Source organism: Nothoprocta perdicaria, unplaced genomic scaffold (assembly GCF_003342845.1).
Source record: "Nothoprocta perdicaria isolate Ctin4 unplaced genomic scaffold, notPer1 scaffold_317, whole genome shotgun sequence".
Taxonomy (NCBI): Eukaryota; Metazoa; Chordata; class Aves; order Tinamiformes; family Tinamidae; genus Nothoprocta; species Nothoprocta perdicaria.
The window spans coordinates 537,640-548,036 of record NW_020455552.1 but is presented as its reverse complement, the minus strand read 5'-3'; the positions used below and the strand labels follow the sequence as shown (position 1 = coordinate 548,036).

General features: G+C 65.4%; 2 protein-coding genes across 2 annotated transcripts; one reads left to right on the top strand and one right to left on the bottom strand.

Moving 5' to 3' along the window:
* Nucleotides 1-352: 352 nt before the first annotated feature.
* Nucleotides 353-2,701, top strand: WSB2 (WD repeat and SOCS box containing 2). Its single transcript, XM_026042894.1, has 8 exons — nucleotides 353-747; nucleotides 849-1,060; nucleotides 1,258-1,389; nucleotides 1,614-1,714; nucleotides 1,818-1,990; nucleotides 2,087-2,200; nucleotides 2,357-2,464; nucleotides 2,539-2,701. Exons 1-8 carry the CDS (start codon nucleotides 353-355, stop codon nucleotides 2,699-2,701), a joined length of 1,398 nt encoding a protein of 465 aa, XP_025898679.1.
* A 717-nt stretch (nucleotides 2,702-3,418) lies between these two features.
* RFC5 (replication factor C subunit 5) lies at nucleotides 3,419-6,869 on the bottom strand (the record flags this gene model as incomplete). Its single annotated transcript, XM_026042893.1, has 11 exons — nucleotides 3,419-3,554; nucleotides 3,644-3,698; nucleotides 3,771-3,848; nucleotides 4,069-4,198; nucleotides 4,328-4,409; nucleotides 5,168-5,327; nucleotides 5,492-5,565; nucleotides 5,928-6,007; nucleotides 6,227-6,363; nucleotides 6,481-6,545; nucleotides 6,835-6,869. Coding segments are annotated over 11 exons (993 nt in total), but the record flags the coding sequence as incomplete, so codon positions are not given.
* Between the last annotated feature and the right edge of the window lie 3,528 nt (nucleotides 6,870-10,397).

Sequence of the window (10,397 nt, the reverse complement as noted above, 5' to 3'; positions counted from 1 at the left end):
TCCCCGGGCCGGGCAGCGTCCCGGAGTGCGGCAACGTCTCCTGCGCAGAGCGAAGGTTGTCCCCGTGCTGCGGGACKGGGCCACCGCTCTCGTGGGTGCCACTTGCGCTGCCGCCCACGAGGTGCGGGCAGGGGACGTGGTGAGGGATGTGCCCAGGTGGGAGCCTGGCCCTCGGGAAGCTCTGCTCCCCCTGGGCTCCCTGGGAGGCCTCTGCGCGCCGGGCTCTGGGCATGGCTCCCCCTGGCCTGYGGCACCTCCGGATGGCACAGAGGGTCCCCCGCTCCTGGCCACGGGCAGGTCCCTGGCTCCACGTTCAAGCTCACTCCCCGGCCCAGCTGTTTCCACTCGCTCCATGTCCATCCGTGTGGTAACATCCCCAGATCCAGCGGGCAGGAAGCTCCAGGGTGCTGGCCCTCCTCTGGGGCCATTCTTATCAGCAGATACAGCAGGGCTGCCAATTTTTTTGCCACTGTTTCGGGTGCATGAGCCCTGCACTCCTGGTGCGGAGCGGGCAGGACCTGGCCTTGTTGGGAAGGGGATTCTCCTTGGAGTAACATTGCTGTGCGGCCACCCAGAGGAGCCGGTGCTGCTGGCGGAGCTGAAGCCCGGCCGGCCGCAGCAGCATGACTGGAAGTCGAGCTGCGAGACGTGGAGCGTGGCCTTCTCGCCCGACGGCGCCTGGTTCGCCTGGTCCCAAGGGCACTGCGTCGTCAAGCTCATCCCCTGGCCGCTGGAGGAGGCCGAGCTGTGAGTACCGGCTGCCCGCAGCGCATCCCGCCCGGAGGCAGCGTGTGACGGGGCCTTGGGAGCGGAGGGGACCGCGTGGTGGCATCACTGCCCTCTTGCAGGAGCTGCAAGACCTTTGAGCGCAAGAGYGGCAAAGCGGAGGCGAGGAGCCGGGCGGGCGCCAAGGAGAAGACACTGGAGTGCGGCCAGATCGTGTGGGGCTTGGCCTTCAGCTCGTGGCCCCCCGCCAGCCCCCGCGCCGCCGGCCTCCCCTGCCTCGTTCTGGCCACCGGCCTCAACGACGGGCAGATCAAGGTCTGGGAGGTGCAGACAGGTGAGCAGCACCGTGTCGGCACCGCAGCCGCRGTGACCTTGGAGAGCCTCCCTTTGGGAAGGAGAGCCTGGCTCCCTCCTTCCCTTCTCCAGCGTATTTCCTGGAGGCGCGCGGGAGCCGCTCCAAGGAGGACGGTCCAAGGGACATGGCCCCGTCCCCCGTGGCGAGGTGATGCTGAGCGCGGCCCCTCTCCGCAGGGCACCTGCTCTTCAGCCTCCTGGGGCACCAGGATGTGGTCAGAGACCTGAGCTTTGCACCCAACGGAAGCCTCATCCTGGTGTCTGCCTCGCGGGACAAGACGTTGCGCGTGTGGGACCTCAGCAGGGACGGTAGGAGCCTCTCCCAGGTCCAGGTCACCCACTTTGGTGCTGGGGAGGGAATAAAAGGGTCTCAAGGGACAGTGTTTGTGGCCAAGCCCTGCAGCGCAGTGCAGAGCCACCGTCCCCACTGGGACCCGGGGTGCAGGACGGTTTTGGTGAAGGGATGGGGAGCGCGGGGCCGGGCCGGCCCTGCCTCTCCGCCGCCCTCRATGACCCGCGCGCCGCGTGCCCAGGGCGGCAGGTGCAGGTGCTGACGGGCCACGTGCAGTGGGTCTATTGCTGCTCCATCTCCCCGGACTGCAGGATGCTCTGCTCCGCTGCCGGCGAGAAATCGGTGAGTGCCGCGGGCGGGCGGCCCCGTATCCGGACGGAGCGGCCCGGGCGCCGCCGGCGGGTCCCGGCGCGGCCCTCACGGGCGCCGCTCGCCGCCTCCCCAGGCGCTGCTCTGGAGCATGCGGTCGTTCGCGCTCATCCGGAGGCTGGAGGGCCACCAGAGCAGCGTGGTGTCGTGCGACTTCTCGCCGGACTCGGCGCTCCTCGTCACCGCCTCCTACGACGCCTGCGTCATCATGTGGGACCCCTACACGGGGGAGCAGCTGCGCACGCTGCGGTACGGGGGGGTCCGGCCTTGCGGCCCCTCCTGGCCCTGTCCCCGCGCGGGACCCGCCGGGCGCCGCTCCTGACCCCGCACTTGCTCCCTCCGCAGCCACGTGCCCCTGGCCCCGGGGCTGGAGGGCGGCAGCGACATCCACACCAGCTCCCTGCGCTCCGTGTGCTTCTCCCCGGAGGGCCTCTACCTGGCCACGGTGGCCGACGACAGGTAGGTCGGTCGCTGCTGCGACTTGGGGGTCTTCAGAGGGGAACAGCAGCGAGAAGCATCTCAGGACACGCTGGAAACTTCCCCTGGTGTTCAGGGACCTAAAGGTCTCGTTCGGGCTCGGGTGGCTTCTACCATTGCTCTGAYCTTTCTCTTCAGGCTCCTGAGGATCTGGGCGTTGGAGCTGCGCTCGCCGGTGGCCTTCGCGCCCATGACCAATGGCTTGTGCTGCATGTACTTCCCACACGGCGGCTTCATCGCCACGGGGTGCGTAGGGAGGCGCCGGGGTGCGCGGAGGGGCGCGCAGGAGCCCCCCACCACAGCCCGGCCTCTCCTTGCAGCACCCGGGACGGGCACGTGCAGTTCTGGAGCGCGCCGCGCGCGCTCGCCTCGCTGAAGCACCTGTGCCGCCGGGCCCTGCGCACCTTCCTCACCACGTACCAGGTGCTGGCGCTGCCCATCCCCAGGAAGCTCAAGGAGTTCCTCACCTACCGCTCCTTCTAGCGCAGCGGGGACAGCGGGGACGCGGCCGCGGCGCAGCCGGGCCTGCCCGGCCCACACGCCAGCTGCAGCGCCGCACGCCGGCCCCTGCCCTCGCCGGGCTCATCTTGCCCATAATGACACTGGGACCCAAGGAAAACGCAGGCGGGGGCGGAGGTGGCCCCGCGGGGACGCGGGTCTCCCTCCACTGCCTGTGGGTTTGGGTCCGGTGCTTTCGCTTGCAGGGCAATGTCGTGGGTTGAGGGTTTGCAGGGGGGCTCTGGGCAGAGCTGCTGTCCTCGGTGGGGACAGGCAGCTACAGCCGCCCTTGGCAGGGCCCTYGGGGACAGCCCTGCCGCTCGTGAGGGCCGGAGGGGACCTCCCTGCAGAGCCGAGGGCAGCGGTGACAATAAAAGATGGTCCCTTGCTTCCTTCCTCGTCGCTCCTGAAGGTGCGGGTGGGCAGTGGGGACACGCGGCAGGGCAGGCTCTGGGACCCGGCGTCCCCGCGCTGCCTGCAAGGGGCCGCGTTGGTGACAGCGAGGTTTGCCTTAGAGCTCAGGCCAACTGCTTGAGGCCAGCGCGTCCCCTGCGTGCTCGAGTGCTGGGTTTGTGCAAAGCCCCGGCCCAACCCAACCRCTGCCCCCAGGGCACAAAAAACACAGAGCAACCTGCTCGGATGTGCAGGGGCTGCATTTCCCGGGGGCGGCTGCTGCAGGAAAGGGAAGGGGAAGGAGGGAGGGAGAAGCGGCTCTGCKGCGGCAGGCCCCGCGCCGCAGCCCTAGGCTTCGGCCACGATCAGGTCCCTGGTGACCTGGAAAGCTGCGATGAGGGAGCTCAGCTGAATCTTCTCGCTCGTGCCTGCTGCCAGCCGGTACCTGGAGCAGGAGGGAAGGGCCGGTTTAAGCGCCAAGGCCCCGCCGTGAGAGCCCTGCCGCGATGGGCACGACGAGCGCCGCACGCTTACTCGATCTCTGCCATCTTGCTCAGCAGCTGGATGCGGATGGAGGGCGGGAAGTCGACTGCGGGGAGAAGGAGAGGGTGGTGAGGGGCGAGCGGCGCGGGGCYGGCACGCGGCGTGGACGCCCTCTCACCCCTGTGCACGAGCAGGTGGATCTCGGTGAGGATGTCGTGCAGGGCCAGGCCCTTCAGCGTCTTCAGCTCGGCGATTTCTGGGCTGCGAGTGAAGGCGTTTGCTTGTCTGGTGCAGGTGCCCGGCTGTCCCTGCCACCCTCCCGGGCTGGGGGGCAACGGGCCGGGCACTGCGAAGAGGAGGGTTCAAGCAGGGATCAAGCCCAAGGTTGGGAGGGATTAGCAGGGACTAAATTGGGTTGGAGTGAGTGGAGACTGGCCTTTGGGACGGAGGAAAGAGGCTGGCAGGGAAAAGGATACTGCGGTAGGCGGTGGAAAAGTCCTGGTTGAGCATCCAGTCAAGGATGTTGGCAATGTCACACTTGAGGGGGTGGCCGGTGCACGTGTACACGTTCTCCTCCGTCACCGTCCCGAAGGCCATGCTGGTGCTCTGCGGAGGAGGAGCAGGAGGAGGAGGAGGGAAGCGGCTCCCGGGGGCAGCCCTTCCCTGTGGCTCCCTCCGGAGACAGGACAACTGCCCTCAGATGACACAAGGGAAGGAAGGTGCCCCGCTCGGTACCTGCAGGATATTGAGGGCTCTGCGCATATCGCCGCTCGAGAGGGTCACCAGGGCCTTCATCCCGTCCTCCGTCACGTCCACCCTGGAAGATGGGGAGAACTGCGGCTGCTGCACTGGGCAAGGGAGAGCCAAAGGCTGGACACCCTGGGCACCAGCCACCGTCCCTGTCCTGGCAATGTCCGTCATGGAGCCTTGTGGCATGGGATGCCTCCGAAATGCTCCCGYGGATCCCAGGGATGAGGCCAGGAGCTCAGAAGCGGCTCCGGCTGCCAGCAAGTTTGCAGCCACCCCAGTAATTATTTCATGGCAACATAGGGGCAGGCAAGGGCAAGAAGCGGATGTTCTCCTTTGCAGAGACCACAAAGAACATTAGAGCTCCACAAAAATCAGCTGAAGTTGGAGGAGAGGGTTAAACACAAGATCACTGCAACCCTGAAGATTTTTTTGTCCTAAAGCAAAAATTATAAACCAGCCGTGGGGTGAATGTTGCTCAAACCCCACGTTTCCTCCTCGTCCCCACCTCCCCACCACGCCAGCTCTGAGCAGCCCTAGCAGGGGACCGAGGTGGCCGCTGTCCCTGAGCATTGCTAGAAGCCCCTGTGCTGCAGGGCTGGGTGGATCTCCGTGCRCCCGGGGGTCTCCACACACAGCCCACGGCTGCTCCAGGGCAGGAATAGCCATGGAGAAGCGTCACTAGCTGGGCAGGAGYGGAGATGGGGGGATCCTACCCCTGGGGGTCAACCCTGCACCGAGAAGAGCTGAACAACTTGCTGGAAGCAGCCCTGGGACAAGCCGTGAAGCTGGTGTCCCCTGCCGCTGGGTCCCGCGTTCCCGGCTCACTTCTCCTCCTCAATGACGTGCTGCAGCCGGGGCACCATGAGCTCCGGGGTGAGGGGGCCGAAGCGGAAGCGCGTGCAGCGGGACTGCAGGGCCGGGATGATCTTGGACAGGTAGTTGCAGATGAGGCAGAAGCGGGTGTTCTCCGTGAACTTCTCGATCACTGCAAGGAGAAGGTCACAGTCTCCATCCCTGACGGAGGACCCAGAGCATGTCCCTCGTGGAAGAGGGGCTGGTGGCCGTGTCCCTTTCCTGGCCGGATCAGCTTGGGAGGTGGCAGGACACGGAGTGACACCCCTGGCCTGACTGAGCCCCCACAGCACCCACCTCTCCGCAGGGCGTTCTGGGCATCCTGTGTCATGGCATCTGCCTCATCCAGGATYACCAGCTTGAAGCCTTTCCTGAAGGATAGAAAGGAGCCACCTGGATCCCGCGGGCCCTTTTGGAGCTGCCGGGATCGAGACAAGCTGGACACTGGGGAAGAGAAGCCGAGAGGTGCCGGTCCCCAGCCCAGGCCTGGCTGGAAGATGCTGCTTAAAGCTGAGGCTCCCTCCGCTTGCCCCACATCCCTGCAGCACCACTGGAGCCCCCAGTCCTGCTCCCAGTCCTGGGGCCTGCCGGGCATCCCAAATCCTCTGCCAGCCACTCGGACTTGGAGCCCACCCCACACCACAGGCTTCCTTGCCCAGCCACCCCCAGGATGAAGGGCCTGGCCCATGGGGGATGGAGCTCTGGAGCGGGAAACGTGGCCCCTCCTGCTTACCTGAAGATGGTCCTGGTGCTGGCAAAACTCAGGATGGGCCCTCTGACTATATCGATCCCTCTGTCATCAGAGGCGTTCAGCTACAGGGGGACAGAAGGGGGACACAGCAGTGGCAGATGGGGCTCCCCTCCCTCTGGCTCATGTCTCTGGTCCTCCCCAAATGAGCCTGGGCTCCACACAGGGCACGAGGAAGCCCAGGCGGCCACCCAACCACAAGCACGGTTGGCCAACCACAACTCAACCTGCCTGCCCCTGTCCTTGACTCTTGGTCAGGGTCCAAGAGCGCCCACCGCACTTGCCTCTAAAACCATGGAGTTGAATTCCCGGTCCTTGTAGAGCTGCCGGGCGCAGGCGAGGATGGTGGAGGTCTTGCCAGTGCCAGGCGGCCCGTAGAGCAGGAGGTGAGGCAGACGGTCCTCGCTGATGAACTTCTGGACTGGGGATGGGATGTGGGACAGGAGGCGGCGTGAGGCACGTGGGGCAGTTCCCAGGGGACAGGTCTGGTTCCTACGGGGGCACGGGAGGAGCCGGGCGAGTCCGGGCTGCTACTCACTGGTGCTGAGGATGTCCTGGTGGGACACGAGGTCGGCCAGCGCCTGCGGCCGGTACTTCTCCACCCTAAACACGGAGAGTGCCGTGAGAGGCGGCGAGCGACGGGGCGGTCCCGGTGCCGCTGCGGATCCCGCTGCGGGTCCCGGTGCGGATCCCGCTGCGGGTCCCGGTGCGGATCCCGAGGCCGCTGCGGAACCCGGTGTGGATCCCGGCGCAGGTCCCGGTGCGGGTCCCGGTGCGGATCCCGGAGCCGCTGCGGATCCTGGTGCGGATCCCAGCGCGGATCCCGGCGCGGATCCCAGCGCGGATTCCGGTGCGGATCCCGGTGCAGGTCCCGGTGCGGGTCCCCCCGTACCAGGGCAGGTTGCGGGGCCGCCCCCCCGCGCCGCCCCGCTCGCCGCCCCGCTCGCCGCCCGCCGCCTCCATGGGGCCGTCGCTGCCCGCGCTGCCGTCGGGGGCGGCGCCTCGGCGGCCTCGCGAGAGCGAGCGCGGGGCGGGGGGGTCGGGGGGGGCTGCGGGTCTCGGGCCGCCCCGTCCCGCCTCCGGGATGGAGCCGCTCCAGGGGAGGCGCTTTGGGCGAGAACGGGCTCGTTTAAGGGGTGCCGGGGGGCTCCGGTGTTCGGGTGAGGGAAAAACTAACGGGTTCGAGTAACTAACTGGTGTTCCAGTTAGGCTGGAGGGGCTAAACCTGGACTGACGTGAAAGTCTCCAGCTCAGGCTTGAGAGCAACTGACACCAAAGCCGGGGTGTAGGGGAGAAGTCAAAAGGGCAAAGAATCCCTTGGGAATCCCGCTGCGAGTGAGGGAAGSAAAGCCCCGGCGTGCTCCTGGAGCAGTTACCTGGCCGCCGGAGGGGCACGGGGCGCTGGGAGCTTCGGCGCAATGTCCGGCCCTCGGGTGCCAAGGGACACGCTGGGCGCCAGCACGTGAGCGCGTCACGGTGTCCTGCAGCCCCCGAAATAGGACACACGGGATGGGGTCACTGTGGCCGCTTGGCACTGCGCAGGATGAGCACAAGGTCCCACGTGGCTGCTCTGTCCTCCTCCTCCTGAAGGGAACCCATGGGCAGGGGTGGGATGTAGGAAGGTGCAGGAGGAAATAACCCCAGGGAAGGAGATGATCCCWGTGGCAAATGGAACTGCAGGACTCTGGGTCTCTGTAGCTACAAATGCTTAGAGTAAATGGCCAAAGATACAGGACYGGTGCAGGGAATGGGATGTGCAAGGGCCTGTGAAGATGGGGCGAGGCGATAACCTGGAATCTTCCTCCAATACCATTATATGGAAGAGGGAGCACAGCTGAGCCAGGCGGCCACGCGAGCCTTGGCCTTCCTGGCGCGGAGAGGATGACGAGGGCTGAAGAGGAAGCAGGGAGCTCCTGGAGCTCTGTGGGGCTGTGGCCCTGAGCTGAACCTTGCAGACAGATCGCGTTTCTTTTGGGTCGGCTGCTGCGAGCTATTAAGAAATCCAATTTTCCAGTGCGCACCAAACACCCAAATGCTAAATAATCCGCAGGGAAATCCCTTGCCCTTGTGGCTCTGTGGCATGGGGAGCAACAAGGCTCCCTGCGTGCAGCGTGCCGGGGCGGCAGGGCAACCCAGCGCACCCCTCGCCAGCATCTCTCTTAAATTTCTTTCTCCTTTTTTTGTTGTGGCCGCAGAAGGGGAAGCAGCAGCGCGACGCTGAGCTCAGCAAGCCTCATCTGCTCCGGCGGACACGTGACGGCCGGGCCAGATGGCCCCGCGGAGAGCAGGGCGGCGCGCTCCGCGCTCCGCGCTCGCCGTGCGCGCAGGTGCAGCGAGGGCACGACGCGGGTTTGCTCCCGGCCCGGGGCCGGCAGCGGGGCTGGCTCCGCGCTGCCTCCGGCCCCCGCGCTGCCGCTTGCTCCGCAACGGATGGATTTGGTGTCCGAGCTTTGGGGAGGCTGGAGGGGCGTTTGCAGCCTCCCCAGGGCCAGGGGTTGTGCCCGGGCTCCGGAACCCTCTGGCAGCGGCGAGCGGCGAAGTGACGGTGCTGCTCGCTGAGATGTGTTCAGCAAAAAAATATCTGTTGTTGCAGACGCCCTGAGTACAATGAGTGCCGGGCCCTGTTATCTCTGTTTTGGTTATTGCAAGACTCAATTAACCACAGAAGCCATCAGGAGAGAAAATTTCCAGTGTTTTTTTTTTTTTTTTCCTTTTTCTTTTCCCCCGCAGGGCTCCGGTTAATGACACAAACGCGGTGGTGTTTCAGACRCAGACGGGATTTCAGCACCTGCCTCTTGCTGCCATCAAAACCCACCTGCTGCAGCCGTCRGTGGCACCCCATGCCCTGGAGCACYGGACCTCATCATTCCTGGGCTAAATCCTGGTGGAGCAGGAGGATGGTTGCACTCTGGGATGAGTCAGTTTAGATCTATACATATATGTTTGTATTTATACCTGTATACCTGCCTATACACAAACATATATCCCTGGAACTGGGCTGGTTTGCACCACACAGGAACCTGGCCTAGTCCTTCAGCCTGGGCTACAAGGGGATGTGCCCACGTGTGTGTGTGTATAGGAAACACCCCAGCTAAAAATTCCCTCTGAAACATAAATATATATGCACATATATGTATGTATGTGCTTTYTGGAGGGGCTCTTTGCCCTTCTGGCCCTGACATGCTGTTTCTGGACGTGTGGCTTGCAAGGAGCCCGGAGGGACGAGCTGCTCCTGAGGGTCAAGTGCCCCGGTGRGGATTGATGCTTTTCCCTCAGAGCTGCGGAGCCTCCTGCTCATCCCCTTCCCGTCTTGTTCCCTTCAGGAACTGTGTGAGGGCAGAGGCAGCACCGGGGCACGCGGCGTTTTCGCACACTAGGCTGTTGCACGGGGTGTTTTGCACATGCAGCAYGAGGGCTGGAGCTGCCTCCTGCCCCCGGGGCCCGGCCTTGCTGCCCACGGAGCGGCACTGGGAGCCCCACGGGGGCCACACTTGGCCTCAGCAGGATCTCAGCGCCCTCCTCCCGCCCCGCAGCACCCGGCCCTGCGTCTCTGCTCCCATTGCAGAGCCCCCGGGCTTCCGCATCCAACGGTGCTGTTGGGAGCCGGGCRAGGAGGGGGAGCTGCACGTGGGGGAGGCGCTGCAGCAAGCCTGGCAGCAGGCGCTTGGCATTTTGCTTTTGATTATTTCTCTTCTTTGATTATTTTTCTTCCTGGCCCCTCTGCAGCGCCTGGGGCTTCCTCGTGAGTCCCTGTCGCAGCCTCCTCAGGCTTTTGGGGGGCACCTCTTCGGTGCCCCCCTGCACCCACTGCCCCGGCCCTGCACGTGGCCTTGGCCTGGCTGCCACAGGGTCCCCATTGTAGCCCCCCCCTGTTGTAGCAGCCCCCCCGCCCCACCGAAACAGGTGTCCCCATTGCACAAGGGTCTCCCTATTGCAGCAGGACCCCCCAGTTGCAGGACCCCCCATTGCAGCAGGCCCCCGCTTTGCGGCAGAGCTCCCTGTTGCAGCAGGTCWCCCCGTTGAAGCAAGACCCCGCATTGCAGCAGCCCCCCCACATTGCATCGAGATCCCCCACTGCAGCAGGGCTCCCCACTGCTGCAGCCGCCCCGATGGCATTAAGGTCCTCGCGTTGCATTAGGGCCTCCCATTACAGCAGGGTTCCCCATTGATGCAGCCCCCCCAATGCATCAGGGTCCCTGCAGCCCCCCGGCCACCACCGTCCCCTCCTAGTGGGCTCCCTTCCCTGCCCTGGGGCTGCCGCCTCCGTGCGGAATGGGATGGGGGGATGTTATGGATGCCGCTGCGTGGATGTGGGAAGGGGCAGGGAATGGAGTGGGAGGCGGGATACCGGGTGCGGGAGGGGGATGGAGTGGGGCCCAAATTCCCGGGGGAGGGAGGAGGCGGAGGGGGGGGCATACTGGGTGCAGGGAGGGGGATGGATTGGGGCCGGAATAT